Here is a 23334-nt window from a genome sequence, read left to right as displayed (position 1 = left end):
ATTAAATTATATTACGAGAAAGATCTAAAGTCAACTATTTAAATGTCTTAACTTTGAAAAAGCCAGAAAAGTAATATAAACCCAAAGTAAGTATAAGAAAGGAAAGAAGAAATGTAAGAAATTAATTAAATAGAAAACAGACAACCAATGAAACTGGAGCTGGTTCTTTTATTATAAAATACAACACATCACAAAAGTGCACATGCAGGGGCTTCCCTGGTGGTCCAGTGGTTAAGAATCCACCTTCCAACGCAGGGGACACAGGTTCAATCCCTGCCTGGGAAACTAAGATCCCACATGCCGTGAAGCCCATGTGCCTCAACTACGAAGCCAGCACAGTGCACCTAGAGAGAAGCCTGTGCACTTCCATGGAAGATCCCACCCGCATGCTGCAATGATGAACCTGTGTGCTGCAACTAAGATCCAGTGCAGCCAAAAAAATAAATATTCTTTTAAAGAGCACATACACGAAAAATACAAAGTGCGATGATTTACTTATGAACACCCTGTAAGGACCACTTGATCAAGAAATACAATCAGCACCCAGGGTCTCCCTACACATTCTGTTTCTTCTCAATCATTAACCTCTCCATCCTTCTCAAAGCAATCACTATCCAAACTTTTATGCAAATAACTTCCTTGCTTTCATTATAATTTTACCACTTAAGAATACATCCTCAAAATCTAGGATTGAGTTTTACCTGTTTTTATTAACTTCATATAATGATGATATATTATTATTAGATGTGTTTGCTTGCTAGTCACATATTTTCTTAAGTTAAATGTCTGTTCAAATCTTTTTAACTGAGTTGTCTTTTGAAACAATCAATACAATTGATAAACTTCAAGCTAGACTGATCAATATAGACACAAATAATCAGTATCAGCAATGAAAGAACTGACAAGTTCTTTCAATGTCTGTACAAGTCTGTACAAGTGTAATGTCTGTATAAGTGCTACAGACATTAAAAGAATAAGGAAATATTATTATTAAAAACCTTACAGGAATTAATTTGACAACCTGGTTTCCACAAAGTAACTAAACTAGCTAGGTATACAGGAATAATCCAGAATAACCACTTGAAATTTCTTACATTTCAAAACCTTTAAAACTGTCCTTAGATCTGTATTTATCCTAAGTCATTTGAAAAAAGGATAAGCATATCAGTTTATCTCAAAACACATCTTTAAGTACCTATGACATGTGCTACCATTAAAGGTTCATCTTAAACACATGGTCTTTTCTCATAGTCATGCAGTCTTCATTTGGCTTAGTGACTCCTGGAAAAACAAACATGAATAAGAGACAGCACAAGATTTATTAAAGATCATAATGCTCTCATTTATTAGAGAAAAAAAAAGTTTTGTGATATTTGGGGGAAAAACAGCTTGCTTAACAGTAAAATTCTTTCTCTTTGAAAGGAGTTAGTAAAAAGAAAACAATATTCATTGTATGAAATAGGATCTCAGGGTAGGAAAAACAACACACAATATATTTTTGACATAAAAATTTAGGTATGCCATCAGCAGCATTCAAAATTAGCTGAGTATCTATACAATTATAAAAATTGAATGTTTAACAAAGTGTCTTAAAAGCTTATCATATTAGAACAGGCACAATGTTCTGTAGGCATATAAACTCCCCAGGGGCTTTTAAAAATCCGTCATCTCAACTGCACAATCAGAATGTACAAAGCAGCAAAAGATCATAGTTCAGGTTTTAATTGTTTTTCCTTGTTCAAAGTGGCTAAGTCAAGCAAATATATTGAAAAAGGCAAAGAAAGCACTTTTCATAGCATTAAGACCACAAGATTGCATGTCAACTGTGTTTCTCCTTTAAGACACTAAACAAGTATAAGGTTCATCCACACTTAAGGTGCATTAACCTCTTAAGGTGCAGTCTGGAAGTTCAACAGGCAGAAAGCAACATTCTGCCCAGTTTGAGTCTCCATTTGGTCTCAAAGGATGGCTCCCACGGACAGATCCACAATGATATTAAATCTAGGCAGCCATTTATATCAGGGAATTTTTGCCTATGCTATGTCTGTTTTTTGGTGCTATTTATTAAATGTAATGACCACTGTAGCAATTACCCTCCACTAAAACAATGTAGTGATATTGTTCTGAATATACACATCAATAGTAGTAGTTATTACGATGCTGTGGATTGTTTATTACAATGCTATGGATTGACCTTTCACTTCAAATAGCCATGCTCCTTCTGCCTAGTGAAGATACTCTTCCCTGCTTTCAGTTCATTCCATCTATAGAAAATGCTTTGTATATTTTCAAGCTCATCATCAGTTTATCAGCTCCAGCTAAAAAAGAACATAATGTTATTCTGTCAGTTTACATCAACAAAGGCACTGATGGTCCCTGGGCTCTGCTCACAAGCTCTGCAGCGAGATCTCTGCTTTGTGAAGTGCTTTGTGAAGCCAAGGGGCAGAAATTTGAGCCAAAAACAGCAAAGCGTAAGCGTACCAGGGCCTTAGGAGTGTTATCAAGGCATTCAGGGTAGAACTAGATAACTGAAAAGTAGAACTAAATGCCTTACCCCAAGTAAACTGGGCAACTACACTGCATGGCACTCTCCTCTTCACTTGACCAAAATACCCTCAAGGTCTCAGACTTTCATAAAATTATAAATGAGAAGGTACGTTAAAGTCACATGATTTAACTTTCCAATTTTTAAAATAAAAATTGGTTAAAAAAAAATGTAGACTTTTAAATGTAAATTCTTTTGTTAATCTTTTCAACAGCTACACATCAGGTGTAGAGTCTATTCACTTTTTAAAAATGCTAACTGCAAGGAAACTACTGCGTATCTAAAAACTTAAGTCTTGGATTTTAAAATCAAAAGAATGATGCCTACTATCTAGCAAAATGACTTTATAAACCTTAAACACTGATTTTGTTGTTTTTATTTGCTTAAAATGAAGTTTAAGGATGGGTTGTGAACTCTGAAGTATCTGTAATTCTGTAGCCGACTCTAGTCAGAAGTTATCTGAGGAAAGAGATGAGAAGACAAGCCTTGTATAGGCAACCCCATACAAAAAGAATACTGAAGTCACAGGGCTGCAGTTTTATTTTCTAATTCATTCCACCAAGTCTCATCACGTGTGTCGTAACGTGTCACTCTTGTGGAGATACCAAAAGCAGAAGCAGCCAAACCAGTGCCCCCACACCATTTTTTTTTAAGGTATGACCCTCTTCTTAATTATCTTTCCTAATGGAAGTATCCAAAAGTAATTTTAGATGCATTTCATGATTATATTTCTTGCTTCTCAGCATATACTGATTAGGGTAGCACTCAGGTGGATAATCCACAATCACCACAGAGGAGTGATGCACAGAAGCTCCAAGCACTGATAATGAGGCCAATGAGAATGCTCAGCCAGATGTGTTTTGCTCCTTCCCAGAGACAAGACAGTCTGTGGAAAAGAAAGAGGAAACCTTGGGCCAGGTCTCAGCAGCCCATAGCCATGGGCACAGCCATGCAGAGAAGTTGGAGAGCCAGAGGCCACCCTGAACACATCAGGCAAAAGCGAAGAACTCTGAGACCGGAGATGGGGGGCAATGAGTTAGAAAACACGCTGGCCCAGAATCAGACTAGCAGTTTCTAAGGGGCGGGGAAACCTAAGAAGCCAGGCCTCCAGGACTGGAGAGCAGTGCTGCTCCCAGCACAGTGGTCACAGACCAACACAGCCAAGGAAGAGCGTTCAGGCCAGCCTCCCAGCCAGCTGCTGGAAGCACCGCCTTGAACAAACACATTTCTTGTCTACAAAAGAGCCACCTCAATGGCTCCCTTCATTCCAAAATGCAAAGATCTAACCCAGCAATGAACAGGTAAGGTAGAAGGCAGAGGAGCAGGGAAACAGACCACGAAACAGCCACAGGATCTAAAGCCCTAACTCTCCACTCCTTGTCTCATCCATGGGGTTGCTTTTTAACCGGCACTGTTGCTTGGTAACAGATTTCAGTACATTTGAAATGGGCACCTACAATCCGGCAGACAAAAACAAGTAGGGAACCAACCAAAAGGTAAGGCAGCAGAAAGAAAAATGTAGGAGTCTGGGAAGATCCTGGAAGGCAAGATCACCCACGAGCTGCTAAGGTGTTGGAATGGACCTGTCTGAGCAAACTGGCCACAGGACTCAAGAGTAGACAAAGTAGGAGCTTTTATCTAAGAACTGGCGTCCTCTGCCGGTGAGATCTGGTACAGACTCTTTACCCTTTCCGAGGCTGTTTCTTGTCTAATAATAGAGACAAGACTGCTAGTCTATGGTAACTCACTCTAGTATCCTTGCCTAGAATATCCTATGGACAGAGAAGCCTGGTGAGCTACAGTATGTAGGGTCGCAAAGAGCCAGACACAACCCAGCGACTAGCATACACTGCTAGCCTAGCAAAGTTATTGTGAATATTCAGTGAGATGTTGCATGGTGATGTCTATAGTGCCAGACACATACTACAAAATAAATTTTTTTAGATAAATTAATGACCAGAGACATTCACCCTGTCACCTTCAATGGTCATCCATTATTGTCAAGCTTAAATAATAATACCCACCTTTTACTGAGATATTTACCTATGCTGGGCCCCCTGCTAAGCACTTGACATATTTCTCATTGACATCCTGCAATGATCCAGCAGCAATTATCCCCATTATTTTTAAACAGATGAGCAACATGAAGACCAGAGGTTAAGGAGCTTGTTCAACCTGACACTAGCATGTGATTGAGCCACAACTCACCCGGACCTGTTTAACTTCATAGCCCACATTAACTACCACTACATCACACAGGCCAGGTGACCCCTTAACCTCATGTCTCACAAAGTCCAAGTCCAGCCTCTGAAACAGGTACAGAGGGGTCAGCCACAGAGACCCTGTGGCTGTCTGTAGCCTCCAGAGATCCTGTGGCTGTCTGTGGCCTCCAGGCTAGTTGAAGCTCACAGTGAGACCAGGTTAGTTTCACATTAGCTTTAAAGAGAAGAAACAATGAAGACTCCTGACTTCCTTCTGGCCCCATTCAGGGTCCTTCTGAGACCTGAGCAGTCTCTTGGAAGCACCTGGCATGTTAAGGTAACCCCAGATAGTGGTATATACTTTCCACTTCTAGCTGAATGAATATTAGGGGTCTCAGCAGAAGACAGGATGCCCTCAACAGCCTAGAAAGGACCCAGTAACACTGGTTCCTCACTCTGGCACCATCAGGCCTGTTCATACCTTCCCCAGATCAGAAGAAAAGTCTTGCCAGTCTGAGGTCTCAGCTACAGCAGAAGAAAGAATTCAGCAATTAGCAAGCAAGGAGACAAGAGGTGGAACACTGCGTTTGGTTTGGAGGCTCCCAGAGCAAGAGCCTGAGTGGACAGGCCAGACCTGGAAGAAGACAAGAAAGGCAAACACAAATAGACTGGCTTTGAAGGAGACTTTGGAGGCCCTGCAATGCCAAGAGCTCTGATGATCAATACAGGACATTCTGATGGTCATGCAGCAAGGAAGGGCAAACGGGCACAAAAGAACTGATGAAGAGGCCACAGATCCAGGAGAAAGCTTCCCACAGGGAGACTAAGCAGGAGAAGATACAACGATGTAGAGGACTGGGCCAGAAAAGGAAGAAGCTTGCTGATGAAAGCGGGGGAAATAGTTACAGGAGATATCACCAGAGCCACATCCAGAAATGCGGGTTACAAAGGGGACTGAAGTGGGGGCACCCAGGCTCAGGACTCAGTTCTGCCATCAACTCTGATTTTGGGTTAGGGTTAGTAACTTCTCTGAGCCTTGATTTTTTTGGCCTGCCAAGTGGGTTGACAATCTCTGCTTCATCACAAGGCTCTTACCAGTACTAGACAAAATCAGGGACACGAAAGCAGTCTGTCTGTGATCAGGCTTCAGGCTGTGATGTGGCCACTTTGCAGCCCCTGGTGTCTTCTCCCACTGTTTCCAGCACAGACTCCAGTGCAAAACACTGGGACTGTTTAAAGGTCACTGGGTGGGCGTGCCTACTTTCTGCTGGCTCCAGGGTTGGGCTCTGTCTTCCCACCTACTCTCCCCTGGCCCCATTCCAGGGGAGAATGGAAAATAAAATCGGTTTAAAAGCAAACATTTACAAATAATGGTGGTGGGGGCGGAACACAGCAGAGAGCAGCATGGTTTTCCACCTCCTACTGGCTCCTGTCCAAAAGGAAACACTAGTATTTACTGCCGCAGCTTTGTTCTCTTTCAATCTCGTTCCAGGAGGTCAAGAGTAAAGAAACGTTGGGGAGGGAGAAAGAAAGAAATAAAAACCCAAGAAGAAGAGTATGCAATGAGCATTAGAAAATACATTCCCACCCAACACTGTAAAGCAACTATATTCCAATAAAAGAAAAAAAAGGGAAAGAAAATACATTCACAGGTGTGGAATCAGAAGACAGCTGTTCCGGTTTAAAAACAACACACATCATCAGAAAGTGCTTTTCTACCTCATTCCACAGCCAGGCTCTTCACAGGCTCATGTTCAAATGTCAGGATGGCAGCTTGTTCCTGGACACCAAAGTAGAAGTATATCCATGTTGTATGGGGCAGGCGTGACACGCTGAGGGACAAATCTACAAAGTCCCATTGATTCCCAAACTCTATCCCTTCCTGTTGCACCTTTGTATCCAATGGGGCCATTGTCACTAACTGGGAATCACTGGCTCCCAAGGCTTATCTGCTGCTGCTAACAAGGTTTTTACCCATAAAAACTCAGTGGAACACCATCCAAAGGTATGAGGAAGATTCCACTCTGTCAGATACAGAACCATTTCTTGTATCATGTGGCAGACACTTGGGTTTGGGAACACAGTTGCCTCCAGAAGCAATCCTCAAAGGTTCAAAATGCAAGCCACGTGTTGCTTGCAAGATCAAAGGCACATGTCTCTGAGACAGAGGTTTAGAAGATATTTACAACACGGTCCACCCACATCCATCCACGGTGTTTTCCAGAGCTTTGCAAAACTGGCTGTGTTATGCAAGACACACAGTAAAACACTTCTTTACAGCGTCCCTGGGAGAAAAAAACACAAAGAAAAACAGGAGATCATCACCCCAAAGCCTCCTGGAAGTGGTAAAGGCCCTCCTTGAGATTTCCTGGGCACCCAGAGTAGCATGCTGCAGAGCAGAAAGCACCTAGACTATGAGGTCAGACCTACATGGCATCGACTTCAGCTTCAACATCTATTAGCAATGTTATACTGGGCAAGTTACTTGCCTTACTTGAATTTCAAATTCCTCACCTGTAAAAGGACATGTTCCCACCAATCCTACTGACCAGTTCAGGGATTAATGCACTGAACAGAGGAGGTATTTAATAAACAACAGCTATTTTGACAATCAGAGGAAAAAATAGGAAGAAAGCAGAAACTTTCTGAAACCAAAAAATTAGAACTGTGTACTTTAATATCAACCAGAAGCACAGAATGCACTAAAAACATTAAATAAAATAAGCACTAGGGCCTTTCTTCCTTCTAAGTAGGCAGCAGAAACTTGTTAAGAGACATCATGCAGTTCCCTAGCACATGGAGCTCTCTATGAGGACTAAGCACTTGTGACCCTGCTGTATGAGCCCTAACTCAGGCACTTACTCCTTGGAATTCAGTGCAGAGCATGCAAGAAAAGAGTGAGGGCTCAGCAAATTACTATGCTCTCCAAGCAGGCATGTCCATCCCACCTCCACATCTAAGACTTCTCACCCAAGCTCTATTCTCTGTGTTCTTGTGCTAAGGACGCTACAGTCACCTGAGGGAGGGAGCATGAGAGAACGCATTCACATGAAAAGACACTGTATTTTACTATCAAGATAATTCTAGGACTGCATTTCTTAAGATACGCTCCACACTGAAGTCAGCAGATCCACGAGAAAGTGTTTTGTGACGAAGATCCTTCGTGGCAGCTCACAATATACATAACATATTAAAGGACTTGGGAAGTCCATTCACACAGCCTTTAACACAATGAGCTGGTTAACTTCCTGTCTAATCAGTCACTCCCCAGCATCTTCTGGTCACTGTCAGACACAGCCTTGGAAGGCGTTGAAACTTAAGCCTATTCTTCCTCATTCTCAGCTCTCCCACACTTCTCATTTCCTTAACACAGTTAAGGAAAAGCCCCTTTTTAGTTCACAGGTTATAAAAGAATGGACATTAAAGAGTGACATGAGAACAGAGTCAGAGATAGAGATCACTGAAAGTGCTAATTTAAGGAGGTCTTGAGGTCAGAAGCTCAAAGTGAGAAGGGGTGAAACTATTCTTAGTTATCATGAGTCCTTTCAGGCCAAGGTGGGGCCAAGTGAGTTGCCCAAGGTCATACTGCTTTCATTAGAAAACTGCAGTCCTCCAGAGTTCTGGCCCTGCTTACTTCCCTTTATGAATTCTTTTCTGAAATGTTCCATCAGTGGGATAGGGCAAGAAAACAAGCATGAACCTTCCATGCTTTGCTCAGTGATTATTAAGGTGATAATCACCTTTAAGAAAATATCCACAAAGTTACAGGTTAAAAAAGCGATAAGGAATCCATCTATCTATCTATCTATCACAGCAGAATGTTCCCAGCATCAGGAATTGGTAGACCTGGGTCAATGACCATCACTGGTTGTATTATAGGTGGGGCTGGGGATGAGCCTCAGCTTACAAATGTATAAAATCATAAAACAGATGTATAACATCTGCCTATTTGTCTCAAGGATTTTTCGTAACCATATAATAGCATGAGCTCTATAAAACCACCCTAAACTAAAAGGACCTGTGCAAACATATCCTCATCCCCAAATACTTGATGTTACAGTCCTAAGGAGAGTCAGTCTTACCTTGCAAATGGTATGTAGGAAAGACTGTACCTACAATGAAAAACAAACAAAAGATCTAGTCAGATGAAGCGAGTGGAAGGTTACAGAGTGAACTGGGCTTCTGAGCATCTGCAATGTGTGGAGGGTGCATGAACACACACACAAGCACACACACACACACTGTCATGTGTATAACAAGGAAGCAAGTATTATCTGTAATCAAAGTTGGAGGGCAAAAGGCCCATGTGGTGGTAATTGTCACCTCAGCCTCACGGGGTTAATCTTTAACCAAATGAGCCAGCAACATCACCTACAACATACAGATTCCAGATATCCTAGAAGCCCTATTCTTAAGGAACACTAAATAAGATCCAGATCAGTTGTCCCCTAATATTTTACAAATCCTCAACAGAATGTACCTTCTACCCAACTAGGACAAATTTTCTGGTCTGTGCCTATTAATTGTAAAAGAAGTGAAAAGAGAATAGGTAAAGGTGGGGAAACACACTACCAACTGCTCTATGGATGAAAGTATAAGCAAGCTATGACTCTTTTTTTTTTTAAACTATGATTCTTTAAGAACCCAAGCCCACAGATTTCTTGGTGGTCTCAGTTAACTCAGCCCCTTCCCCAGGAGGGAACCACACAGGGAGGAAGCTGGCCACACCCTAAAAGACCAGGCCTGGGTGTCAGGCAGGCTGGAAGTCAATCAGCCCTAAGAAGGCGCATATAGTTGAAACACATCAGCATTGTAACAGGGCCATTTGCTTCTGCCCATATGAATGCTAAACCTTTAAAAACTGGCTTCATAATCAGTCGATAAGCAAAGAAAGGCATGGGCATGTGAGGACTGATTTCTGCCTCCAGAAAAAAAAACAAAAATATAAACATAAGCCATTACACCAGGCGCTTTCAATACATTAACACACTGTATGTGTCATATTAAAATCAGGCCATCCTTCTCTGAATCTGACACTCACCATGTACAGAAGCTCACTTACTTGGAACAGAGTAAATTCCAAAGGGAATTTTGAAAGTACATTTATTCAAAAGTCCAAAATTACTAAAAGGAAGAATGGATGTTAAGCACGCAGTCTCAAGATTGAATTCTATCCAATAAGACTATACTTGATCCCTGGAAGTTTTAAAGCTTTCAGTCCTCCTTTCTTTGCATTAGAGCCAACATTTTTTTCCCAAAGTAGATCTAGTCACATTTTTATGAAACTGTCCTGGCAGACATCATCCTTTGATAAACTGTGGACATATTACGGAAATGTCTCAGGAGCTGTTGTCTCCATATGTGCCTGGGCAGGTGTGAAATGTCCATGAACCTACAGCACCATCCATGGTTTTGAATGTCTCCAGTGGTCCTTTCTCTATGCTTGGGCTCTGGGCCACCATTCTCTGGTCATGCTACAGCCCACAGCCACACGGTTTTCCATTTCATCAGTCACTGTTTCTGGACAGTGACACTTTTTGTCCTTCTGTTAAATGATTCATCCAACCATAAATATAACACTCATGATTTTTTTTGCCAGTTTCCCTTTTCTTTAATGTCTATTTGACTCACAAGCCTCTTTTTACCAGCCCCTACAATACTTCATTGTCCTTGTCCTTACCGGACGTGAATGGTTGAATAATGCTAGCAACATCTCAAAATCAACCCTGAGCCCAGCAAAAATGCCGCAGTGGGCAAACAGCCTCCCATGACCACTCAAGACCACTAATGCCACCTATTGGCAGTGCGCTGAGTTGACAGGTTTTGGCTCGACAGTGTACTTGACTTGCATCATTAAGGATTTTTAAATTGAAAAGCTTCTGTTTTCCTAATCCTCCTACCCAAATCATGTGGGATTTTATCTCCGTCAGCTGCATGAGTCAGAGACTGATGTGGGAGCGGACGGCTGAAAAGGTTACTTACCACGTCAGGGCCAGAGACTGCAAAATGCAGAAGATGAGAGCAAGCCCTTTGTTGTGCCACTGGAAGAAAAATGATTCGGTTACAGGAATGTGTACGACAAGAGGCACACACCAAAATGGTTACGGAAAACTAAAAGAAACACTTACCCAAAAGGCAGAACACAGGGTAAGTGCAAAACACAACTAGAGAGAGAATGGAAACGTTAATTAATATAGTGACAATGACAACAGGGAGGGGAAAAACTGTCGTTCTTGACAAACTTACAACAGCACATCAAACTGCGGTAATCAGATTCTGTGATTATCACAGCAACCAAATGCATCCATTATTTCAAAGCATCTAAGCTACCTCAGAACCCATGTTTTGGCGGAACAGTACAAATGAAACTGTCAATAAGGATTCATGTAGATTAAAAAGAAAAGGAGGATCCTCTTCTACTTTCAAATCTTCTCAAAATCTCTGTCCAGCAAATACAAGCACATTTCTGGTCTACCCATCCATCCATCTTTCCATTCAAATGTGCGAAAGTAGGTTTAACACACACTTCTTTATAGTCTCTGGAGTAGAAAGGACAAAGTTTAACATGAGATGGCACTCTCAGAGCCCATGAGTCAGTTATCTGTTTGTATCTGTTTACGCCTAACACTTTCCCCGAGTCCTTTCTAGTCTTTTTTTCTGGCTGCGCCACACAGCTTGTGGGATCTTAGTTCCCTGACCAGGGACTGGACTCAAGCCATGAGAGTGAAAGCACAAAGTCCTAACCACTGGACTGCCAGGGACTCCCACGCCTTCCCCTCAGCACTGCATCCTTTCTTAGAAAGTTCTTTCTGCAAGAGACTTCTCCAGCTCATCTACCTCCAGGGCTGGCCAACAACAATTAATCCAGCTGTCAGTCACGCTTGTCCTCTCTACCCTGCTGTATCAGTAATTGCTAAATAAATACGATGGAAATAAACTGGTGTCCAGCATTGTACCCAATGCTCTCAAAGAACACAAAATAGTTGCAATGGACTTTTACCTATCTGAACAAATGAGATGTACACAAAACTAAAAACAGAAGTATATGGATCAAGTTACAATACTGTAATACTGGTAATTATAACAGAAGTCCAGAGAATATGGTCTGGAATGATGGGATGGTCCAAGGGAACGAAATGGCCCAAGGAAGAGAGAGGCATTCCCCATTAGGGACAGAAAGACAGGACAAGACTTAAGGCACTGTGGTGACCAGCAGGGAACGGGGGTGCTGAGCCAGAGGGAGACCAGACCCACCACAGGAAAACTGACAAAAACAAACAGGATTCCAAAGTCAGATAATGACAAGGAGAAAAAGAGACCATGTTAGACTGGATACCCACTCTAGAGAATGAACCCTGTATTCCTGAGTAATGCCCTCCAAGCTCTGCTTGTATGTGGCATCACCCGTTACCAGAAGGATGTCACAGCTCTCTTATTACCACATGCCTGCATGCGTGCTGTCACTTCAGTCAAGTCTGACTCTTTGTGACTCTATGGGCTGTAGCCTGCCAGGCTCCTCTGTCCATGGGATTCCCCAGGTAAGAATACTGGAGTGGGTTGCCATGTCCTCCTCCAGGGGATCTTCCCAACCCAGGGATCAAACTCACGTCTCATGTCTCCTGCATTGGCAGGCAGGTTCTTTACTCCAAGCGCCACCTGGGAAGCCTTTTACCACATGAGTTTGGCTAAATTGACAAGCAACACCTTCTGGGAGGTCTTTATAGAACTGGCAATACCTTAATACCAACTAAAACACAAGTCAAAGGGAAGAGAAAAATTATTAAATAAAGAATGCTCCTGGGGCTTCCCTGGTAGTCCTGTGGTTAAGACTCCTCACCCCCAACGCAAGGGGCCCAGGTTCGATCCCTCATGGGGGAACTAGATCCTGCATGCCACAACTAAGACCCAGCACACCAAATAAATAAATAAAAATAAATTTTAAAAAAGGGATACCCCCTTCTGCCACAGCGGGTGCAGACACTGGGTGGTAACTGAAGATGAAAGAGAAAAGGGTAGAAGTCTATAGATTTAAGAGGAAAAAAACTCCAAACAGCAGAAACAAAAACTCTATCCAGAGTGAAGTAAGCCAGAAAGAAAAACACCAATACAGTACACTAACATATATATATGGAATTTAGAAAGATGGTAACAATAACCTTGTATACGAGACAGCAAAAGAGACACTGATGTATAGAACAGTCTTTTGGACTCTGTGGGAGAGGGAGAGGGAGCGATGATTTGGGAGAATGGCATTGAAACATGTATAACATCATATATGAAACGAGCTGCCAGTCCAGGTTTGATGCATGATACTGGATGCTTGGGGCTAGTGCACTGAGACGACCCACAGGGATGGTACGGGGAGGGAAGAGGGAAGAGGGTTCAGGATGGGAAACACGTGTATACCTGTGGCAGATTCCTGTTGATATACGGCAAAACCAATACAATATTGTAAAGTTAAAAAATAAAATAAAAAATTTTTAAAAATAATAATAATAATTAAACAGGTAACTTCTGTTACCTGACAGGCAGACCTTACCAGCACCAAGACAGTTGCAATCAAACGCGTAGGCTCAAACATTCGCTTCAGCTGTGTCATTGGTCCCATGAGGAAGACAGTGCTAAGAAGCAAACACAGACAAGCCGTTCAGACTGGAACAAAACCACACTGGGGACACCAAGGTGCCGCCTCATCGCCCGCTGCAGCTCACCTGTGGCAATGCGAGTGGGAACAGTGGCGGGCACTCGGAAAGCTCTGGGCCAGGTGCTGTGCTCAGGGCCTTTGTGCCTTATTCTTACTCAATCCATTAACAGTTTATGAAGTGATCACAGAACAGTTACCATACTTATTTTGCAGGTGAAGAAACTTAAATCCAGAAGTACTTCTTACTTATCCAAGGCCATCCAACTAGAAAATGGTACAGGGAGGCTGCAGATGCATGTAGGCCTGACTCCAGAACAACCTCCAAAACCACTAGGCTAGAGGACCCCTCTCTCACAGGTGCTACCTTGGCCTGCTTAACAACCTACCCATGGAGACAAAAAGACTCAGGAAATTGAAAAAAGAAAAAACATATCTTACAGGCTTAGGCAGTTTATGTTAATAAGTAGAGAATTCCATTTTCTTTCATAATCTCCAGAGAATAATTCTAATGATGATACTAGTAGCATCCATGATGTATGGACTATTTGCTAAATGCTAGCAACTTCCCTTTCACGCATTGGAGAAGGAAATGGCAACCCACTCCAGTGTTCTTGCCTGGAGAATCCCAGGGACGGGGGAGCCTGGTAGGCTGCAGTCCATGGGGTCGCACAGAGTCGGACAGGACTCAAGCGATTTAGCAGCAGCAGCAGCAGCAGATATCACATACATGATTCCATTTCATCCTCTCAACTACTCTGGCAGTTAGGTATCATTACGCTTATTTTGGAGTTGAGAAAATGAAGTTCAGAAAGGTTAATTTACTTATCCAAGATCACACAGCTAGGCATTTAAACAAGCTGGCATTCCAGCCCACATCTATTGGATTACCAAGCTCCAAAGGACAGGTTCAGCATGTCTTCTGCAGGGATGAAATTTGAGAGGTGGCTAATGCTGCTGCTGCTGCTAAGTCGCTTCAGTCGTGTCTGACTCTGTGTGACCCCATAGACGGAAGCCCACCGGGCTCCTCCATCCATGGGATTTTCCAGGCAAGAGTACTGGAGTGGGGTGCCATTGCCGTCTCCGGAGGTGGCTAATAAGAAAGAGTAAATACAAATGAATCAGACATGCCTAACACAGCAAGAGCCAGGGCCAGCTGTAAGTCATGCTTCCCAACTCCTCTGACAGAAATGCCACAAGAAGCATCGCTCCAGGAGTAGCTGGTTATAGTCAGTGTTTAACACAGCCAACCAGCAGATGACATGAGCTACTAAGTGTTCTATTAAAAAAAAAAAAAAAAAGCTAAATAAATCTACCTCTCTTTGAAGTGCCATTAAGTTTCCACTTGAATTCAAGGCTGCCAGGTCAAGTGTTTGAGCTGAGTGCACTCTTAAGCCTACACTGAACAAGAAGCAAGAGCCAAAGGCAGCTTTCAAAATTAAATGCAGCACATATATAAAAATATAAAAGATTACAGGTAAAATCACAAACTCCTAGACACATGCTGAAATAATTCACTCCCTTTATTATCTCCCCAAGCAATGCCATGAAGGGTCAGTTCCATTAGGATTTGTTAAATAGGTCTTTTGGACTAACACACCTATATATTTCTGCTCAATCTAGACTCTACATTATAACCTGTGCTGCCTACCCAAAGCAAAACTCCCCAAAAGTTAGTCTTTGAGAGAGCTTTAGAGCCAGATTAGACATCTCCAAGGTCCAGCATTATACTATCATAAGAATTAATAAACGAAGCTTCAGGAAGGTGTCCAGTGCATTATACTTAATCATTTGGTTAGCATTTCCAGCCAGAAAAAGACCTACATTGGGGGACATGTAGAGACAAGTAAGACAGAAGTGCAGCCCATGTCAAGTGGTTTACACGCCTGCAACAAGTCAGTGTAATAAAACGCTATCTGTGTTGTCACATAAATATATATGGGATAGACAGAGCCCATTTTAAAGGAGGAGGTCCGTGATTCTGAAGGGGAAAATGGAACTAAGAGAAGTTTCATAGAAGAGGTGACTTTTGAGTCAGGTACTGACAAATAAGCAAGTACCCGTCAAATATGGGGCGCACAAGGGCCAGGACCCCAGGCAGAGAATAGTCCCAGCAAAGAACAAAAACGTTTGGGGGAAATGCAAGTTGAGCCTGGTTGAGGAGGAGGGCTGGAAGGGTCTGCCCCACATGCATGCTGAGGGGTTTGGATTTCACCTGATGAGAGGGAATGGGGGGGCCACTAAGGGGGCAAGGTGGGCTACAAAAGGAGTGACTCCACAGTCCTGTGGGAAATGGCCCGGCGAGGGGTCCATAAAAGAGGCAGGGAAGCCCAACAGGAAACTCACACAGTCTTCAGAGGAGCAGTGACAGATGCCAGAGCTCTGAGCAGCTCAAATAGCACCTTCTCCACAGAAAGTCCTCTTGGGTCCCCAAGTCGGGTCAGATCAGCTCAGCCCACCTGCCCCTCTCCCAGGCATCCCTCTCTCCATGTCCTGTATGTCTGTCTGCCTGGCCAACCAGTAAGGATCCAAACCCTGTTTGTCTGTGAATCTGCTGAGCGCAGCACAAGGTGGGAGCATGTAAGTCACTCAGCGAGGAGCAGAGCAGTAAGACGAGAGCAATGGAGAAGGCGGTGTTGGAGATGGTGGAGTTGTAAATCTTGAAGAAGTCATTCAACTGCTCTGCGCCATGTAAAATTACAGTGGTAATTTTTACAAGTGGTTCTTGCCTCCTCCCGGGGGTACTTCAAAGATGAATTAAGATATAAATACATGCTGAAGTTAAAAATACATATGTATATACAGAAGTGGTAGGATATAAAAGTGATGTGTTTTAATGACTTCTTTACTCTCCAAATCCTTATAATTACTGAAGCATTCTCCTTCACCTCCCTCTAAACACAATCTACATCCATTTCCCCATCTAATAATTGGCTAAGGTTAGATTTAAAAAAAAACAAAACTGTTACCTCCCAAGAGATGCGATGTTACCAAAGGTATAAAACACTGCGAACAGATATAGTCCCTTCCTGGGCACCCAGAGCAATAGAGTTCCCTGTAAGACAAGACACAGGGCATTTGCACATGAGGAACCCCTTCTACCACAGCCACAGAACCAGGAGTTCACAGAGGAACCTGTTCCCTCCCCGCACCCCTCAGCTCCCTCTCCACCCCTGTTACCTACCTCCCCCTCCTCTTATCCATGCATTTCAGTGAAAAATAAAAGAGAAAAGGGGGTTGATGAAAGTACAAAGAGGAGAGAAGGCAGGCAGCGGGAAAGACTGGAGGAGGGGAGAGAGGTCTTACCAGAAGTGAGCAGAGAATTCCTGCAGCAAAACAGGCAATGAAGCCTTTTATTCTGGTGCCCGAGCTTAATGAAGTTGCCTCAACAACCTAAAATAGTTAAAAAATAAAATAAAAAAACTAATTACATACATGTGTATGCATATTTAATCACCAAAACAAAGGATACACATAATTAAATTTAGAATTTGTACTGAGGAAGGCAGGAACACGGACTCCTAATTGGTCATGTCTACAACAGCCCTCATGAGTCACTGAATCCAGCTCCTTATCCATCCCATGAATCTCGTCTCCTGTAGCTAATTAGAGGCTACCAACTTCTGGCTGAATATCTGCAGAGGTGAAAACTCTCTGCCTTAAGCACAATGCACTTCACAAACAGAAAGGCAAGACTGCAGAAGATCCTAGAGTAGCCTGAGCCCTTACGGCAGCCCAGACATGATGAGGACACCTGGAAAGGCATGAGCTCTGCCTGTAGAGGCCCAGGAAAAGGGGAAGAGACAGGGGTGGCACTCAGGCAGTGGGGTCCATGGGGCACCATCTCCTAATTCAACCAGTCAAGTTTTGTCACTCACTGCTTTTGCTGGCCCTTCCAGGACCCAGGAGGAGTCTGACTCTCACCCTAATCAGGATTCCTATCCAAGTCTATTTACTCTTGGTAGAAACTGTTCTTCAGGGTGTTGGCATCAGCCAAGCCACCCTCATGTGAGACGGATCCTAGTTAATTAATGACTGTCCTACTCATCCCTCTCTGCCATCACGATTGATCCTTCCCAAGAGCAAAGTTCAGAAGGGGCCAAGATTTCCAGAAAAGCTCTGCTAAAACAAGGGAGCCTATGAGTAGCTCTTGAGGCTATTTTTCCCCATGTCAAAGATGACAGTCAGGTGTCTGCACCAGAGACATGAGGCCTGTTCACCTCATGCACTGGCCACAGCTGTTCCAAGTTGCACAGGTAGCTGCCAGGGAGACCAAAGGCCTTTCCTCCGGCCCAGCTGAGGCAGGGCAGCCAGGCCCCACGTATATTCATTCACCCAGGCCTCGCCTCAGGTGGACAGCACAGTCTCCACCAGGCCATGTGGGAAGAGCTTACAGACTCCACATCCCATTACCTAATGGAAGAAGGCAGCGTGGTAGAGGCTGCGGAAGTCACCAGATGGGCACCGCCTGGACTGCTCCCAGCTTAGGAGCCTGTTCCCAACCCTGTCTCCAAACTTCCTGTCAAACCAGAAGCCAGAAGAACAGGACCAGAGGCTCCCCCAGGCATGGCAAGTTTGCTACAGCATGGCTTCCTCTCCACTCACAAGCAAAGTATTTAGGGCAGCTTATCAAAAGGGGCTCTCCTGTCCCATCTATTCACACATATTGAAAGTGGGCTCATGACACTGCAAACCCCTTCACACACACACACGTACACAAACACACAAAGAGCCCCTGCAGACACACACGGCCACAGAATGCACGAACAGCATGATCAGAGATGGTGACGTGCAAGGGGAGCAGGAGTCAGGAGCTGACAGCAGAGCCACCTGATTCCACACTCTCCCCCGAAATGAGCCTTGTGATGCTCTGTTACCAGGCTTTACTGGCATCCCAGAAAATCAGGTTAGACCCTTTTTCAACCTCCTACCAAGGACAGAGGAAAAAAATCAAAAGCTACCACTCTTGCTACTCATGCAAGCACCAAAGAAGGTGCTTGTCAAGGTGGAAAAAGGAACAGAGCTCCGTGAGAAGGAAAAAAAAAAGTGTGGTAGCGAGATTGGATAGGATTGCTTGGCATCTAGAGACATTTTAAGAGTCATCTGTTTTTTAAAGAAGATAAGCCACAATAGTTTCAAAAGGATGATGAGATGCCAGCTCTTGTAAAAATTAAAATCATTTGTTATAGGAAGCAGTTCTGGTTTCTGCCTTCAGAAAGGAAAGTAACGCGTTGGTTCTACACGTCTCTCAAGCTGACTACCATCCAGATGTCACCCTATTTGGCAAAATGGGGGAGGGGCCATAATTTTTCATCCATGTAATGGCAGGTTCTTTCACACCCGTGCTTGGTCACAGGCCAGAGGAAGCTGTTGCTGTTGTTCCACTTCCAACTAGACCCAGCGAAAACGAAACACTTCTTTTTGTCTATTTGTGAAGATCAACCGTGTGGATGCAAAATAACTCCCTAAATTCATGGTTTCTAGAAACTGCTAGTGCACTTTTTGGAAATTAGAGTAGTTGGAATAGCACCTGGATAGAAGCTGTAGGCAAACAGCTCCCAGGCTGTCTGACTGGTAGTTATGCACAAAGGTCCCTTTGACTCTAGGATGTGGAGAGAAGAGGGGCTCTTGCCAAAATAAGAAAAACTGATAATCATTCAGGAAAACAGGACTGGTAACTAGAAGAAGGTGAGAAAGGAACACTGCTTCATTCCTGTGCTTTCAAACCAGGTACCATTCAGACCTTCCTCGTCCCTACAATCCTGTAGAGAAAACGCAAAGCCTCTATTTTCAGAAAGCCCACAGAAAATAAAGGTTGAAGTTGGATTTATGAAGACCAGGTTATCAGTTAGAAAACTCATCAAGAAGCCATCTGTGACTAGACATTACCAGGCAAGTTTTATAATTCTGCAGTTTCATGTATAGGAGAAACAGAACTAATCATACTTCTATTGTTTGCATTAAAAGAATGACATTTTTTTTTAAGCACTCATTTCTGGTGACATCTGACAGCTTTTATAATTGAATGTAAACTCTTGAAAAACCTGTATGCAGGTCAGGAAGCAACAGCTAGAACTGGACATGGAACAACAGACTAGTTCCAAATAGGAAAAGGAGTACATCAAGGCTGTATATTGTCACCCTGCTTATTTTACTTATATGCAGAGTACATCATGAGAAACGCTGGGCTAGAGGAAGCACAAGCTGGAATCAAGATTGCCGGAAGAAATATCAATAACCTCAATATGCAGATGACACCACTCTTACTGCAGAAAATGAAGAACTAAAAAGCCTCTTGATGAAAGTGAACGAGGAGAGTGAAAAAGTTGGCTTAAAGCTCAACATTCAGAAAACGAAGATCATGGCATCCGGTCCCATCACTGCATGGCAAATAGATGGCAAAACAGTGGAAACAGTGGCTGACTTTATTTTTCTGGGCTCCAAAATCACTGCAGATGGTGACTGCAGCCATGAAGTTAAAAGACGCTTACTCCTTGGAAGGAAAGTTATGACCAACCTAGAGAGCTTATTAAAAAGCAGAGACATTACTTTGCCAACAAAGGTCCATCTAGTCAAGACTACGGCTTTTCCAGTGGTCATGTATGGATGTGAGAGTAGGACTATAAAGAAAGCTGAGTGCCGAAGGAACTGATGCTTTTGAACTGTGTGTGGTGTTGGAGAAGACTCTTGAGAGTCCCTTAGACTGCAAGGAGATCCAATCAGTCCATCCTAAAGGAGATCAGTCCTGGGTGTTCATTGGAAGGACTGATGCTGAAGCTGAAACTCCAGTACTTTGGCCACCTGATGCGAAGAGCTGACTCATTGGAAAAGACCCTGATACTGGAAAAGATTAAGGGCAGGAAGAGAAGGGGACAGCAGAGGATAAGATGGTTGGATGGCATCACCAACTCAATGCACATGGGTTTGGGTGGACTTCGTGAGTTGGTGATGGACAGGGAGGCCTGGCATGCTGCGGTTCATGGGGTCACAAAGAGTTGGACACGACTGAGCGACTGAAGTGAACTAAAAGAGACTTTAAGGTCACCAAGTCTAACTTCACACACACACACACACACACACACACACACAGAGAAATTTCACCAGCATTCTTAAGCCTTAAAAGCATAGGAAATGTGAGACAAGTCAGGACCAACATTTTCAAGGCGGCCTGGACCTAATAAGTAAAAACTAAGCCAAAAGCAACCCTGAGAGTGATTCAGCTAGATGCAAAATGCTTCCTGGGAGTGGGGACTCAGAAAGTACCACACAGTGATGTATGTAATCAGGAATCTCACACTCAAGAAAGAGGAAACTGACAGCAGTGTTTTAGAACAAGAGAGAAGCACCTCGTCTTCCTAAAACAGACTTTACATGCCTGAGCTTACAACTCTTTAAAGCCCTTCATTGTATCCAACATAGGTATTCACTATCTTAGGTAAAAACAAACTCAGCATTTATATTTTCAATCTGTACTACCATCATTCACTCTTGAGGGTCTGTCTACCACTTCATGGTGGTTTTCCAAATCAAAATAACTGCATAATTCCCACTGTCCCCCCAAGAATTCTCAGGAAAAGAAAACATCTCCCTTTTGAACCCCAGCTGCTTTAAAACTTTATTGACAGTCTGTGCAGCAAAAACTTAAGATAAGCATGACTGTCAACCATCTAAATTTTCTTAGGCCTAGTCTGAGGTTGGGCTTAAGGGTTCATATTAGAAGCCAGAAATCAAGAACAGGAACTAATGAAATTACTTCTGAGCCTTGACCAATTAATAAAGGCAATCGATTTAAAAGAAGCCAGAGGCTGCTATGAACTGTTCAAAAAATGTTAAACCCCAATTCCTATAACACTCAACATCTATAGTGTTACTTCTTCAAGGTGAAGATTCAGACAGCAAATTTTAGGGTTCTGAGATTTCAAGGAGGGGTGGAGGTATCAGGGTCACTCAACATAAAATCAGCAACTGCAAAACCAGTTGAAAGCAGCATGCTGAGATAACCACTAAAGACACTGATGAAAATCTGAGGAAAAACTTAGGTACAGAGTTGAAAGAAGCTATATTATCTTGTGCAACGGCTTCTTTTTATAATTGAGGAAACCAAAGCCCATGGAATACAAAAAAGAATAAAGAGAAATGTTATTTTGTCATCTACAAAGGAAAAAAAAATAACAAAAGCTCAAAGCATTTGAAATAGGCAATAAACATACTGTGTAGCTCTAGAACATAGTGGGTAATACTGCCCACTTTTCAGCTCGACCAAACCTTTCTAATAAGCTAAACACACAAGCAGGCGGCCTCAAGAGGTTTTGGGCGTCGATGAAGTCTAAGACGCCTACGTGCCGGCAGAGAAACAAGATGTGGTCCCAAAGCTCCAGGAATTCACGGTTTTCCTGGAGACAATTTACAGCAGCAGTGTACACAAACGTCGGGTGGGCATATAACACCCCACAACTTAAACCGAGCCGGGGCTACCAGGGCGCGGCCACAAGCCCCGTCGCGTAGTGGGCATCGAGCAGGGACCCTCACCAGGGCCTAGCCCAGGCAATCTATACGAAGACTCCCTCCGCCGGGTTCTCAGAGGCCTCAGCCTAGCTCGGCGCTAAAGCCTCTTCCCTGGCCAGCAGGAACGGGGTCGCCGACGGCCACCCTTCCTTTCGCAGATGTTTCTCAGTTTTGCTCCAGCGTGGCCCTCCCTTTGTGAGGGGATGGGGCGCGGAAGGTTGACAGGGTGAAGCACAAAAAAAGTAAACAGGTGCCAACCGCCCTATGCAGAGTGCCTGGGCCCTGGCACTTGGGGTGGACAGTGAGGGGAACGCGAAGGTCTTGAGCCTGCGAGGGAGGAGAAAGGGGCAGAGGCAGAGTTGCTTTCCAAGAAACCCTAGAAGTCCAGCATGCTTTTCTCACCAGCCAGCAACAAGAGCCGGCGGAGCTGGGGAGCGGGCTTGGTGCTCTCCGAGGCCCCCGACGGACCTACCACCGCTGCAGGGGAGCAGCAGCCGCGGGGCGGAGGTGAGTGCGAGCAGGAGGGTGGGGCGCCAAGGTGCACTCACCTCAGACAGGCCGCCCCGATCCTCAGAGTCCTGCCCGCTCAGCACCTTCTTCAGCTTGTCCATGGCGGGACGGGTCCACCCGGCTGCCCCTCCAGCCGCCTGTTGCGCTGGCTAAGTCGCAGGTTCTTCCGGGTGCTGCCCCAGCCGTCGCCAACCACAGCGCGCCCCGCCCAGGTACTTGCCCACCTGGCTCCGACCCACGCAGGCGCCCAGCGAGGCCACCGCCCACAGCCCGCCTACGCCCCGCCCTCTTTCTCCGGCTGATTTTGGTCTGGGAAGGCGGGGTGGGCAGGAAGAGCTGGATTTAAGGTCTGCCGAGCTAGGAGAAGTCGCGGTTCTGCGTCCAGCGCTGCGTTACACACTGCAAGCGGCAGCCCTCCCTTCCGGGGGCCCTCCATAGGTTCAGTGAACAAACGCGGAGTCCCTAGCACATGAAAGACACTGCAAAAACAAGACTGACGCCTGGAACCCATGTTCCTCTGCCCCACACTCCCTCTGGTGTGGGTGCAAACTTATAAACAAATGCTGTGAGGAATCTGCATTCATGTCCTAGTTACAGTGTAAACAGCTGTTTAAAAATCACTTGAGGCCAACTGGAGTAAATTTAATAAGCTTTATGGAAAAGTTAACAAAAACACTACTGTAATTCCAACTGGAAATGCATCCAGAAGACTGATTTTGGCAGAAAGGAGTAGAACTTGCTTGAGGGAGTGTAATCTATATTAGATTGTTTTGTGTTTTTTGGTGTTGACTAAAAAATTAGTCACAACCTGAAAGTAGAGAGTTATTTTATTTCGTGGGAATGTTAACGACTCTGAGCCTGGAAGACTGGGCCTGGGAAATAGTGTCTCAGTAACCCTGAGAAAACTGTTCTGAGGAGGCAGGAAAGGGAGT

The 23334-nt window shown here is 44.1% G+C and overlaps 1 protein-coding gene across 2 annotated transcripts; it reads right to left on the bottom strand.

Moving 5' to 3' along the window:
• Nucleotides 1–1317: 1317 nt before the first annotated feature.
• On the bottom strand, nucleotides 1318–22558 carry SFT2D2 (SFT2 domain containing 2). Of its 2 annotated transcripts, none has more exons than XM_086394008.1 (8): nucleotides 22441–22558; nucleotides 16694–16780; nucleotides 16357–16442; nucleotides 13281–13367; nucleotides 10875–10910; nucleotides 10729–10787; nucleotides 8829–8858; nucleotides 1318–7031 (listed from the first exon to the last, which is right to left on the bottom strand). In XM_086394008.1, exons 1-6 carry the CDS (start codon nucleotides 22501–22503, stop codon nucleotides 10733–10735), a joined length of 414 nt encoding a protein of 137 aa, XP_086250134.1. In that variant the 5' UTR covers nucleotides 22504–22558; the 3' UTR covers nucleotides 1318–7031; nucleotides 8829–8858; nucleotides 10729–10732. The 2 variants fall into 2 exon arrangements, with proteins under 2 accessions (XP_086250134.1, XP_086250133.1); XM_086394007.1 differs by having other exon boundaries at nucleotides 13286–13367.
• Between the last annotated feature and the right edge of the window lie 776 nt (nucleotides 22559–23334).

The sequence above is a fragment of the Bos grunniens genome, chromosome 3, assembly GCF_055505025.1.
Source record: "Bos grunniens cultivar Pamir isolate PY7600 chromosome 3, Bosgru_T2T1.0, whole genome shotgun sequence".
Taxonomy (NCBI): Eukaryota; Metazoa; Chordata; class Mammalia; order Artiodactyla; family Bovidae; genus Bos; species Bos grunniens.
The sequence above is the reverse complement of the archived record's forward strand: the minus strand, read 5'-3'. Positions and strand labels throughout refer to the sequence as shown.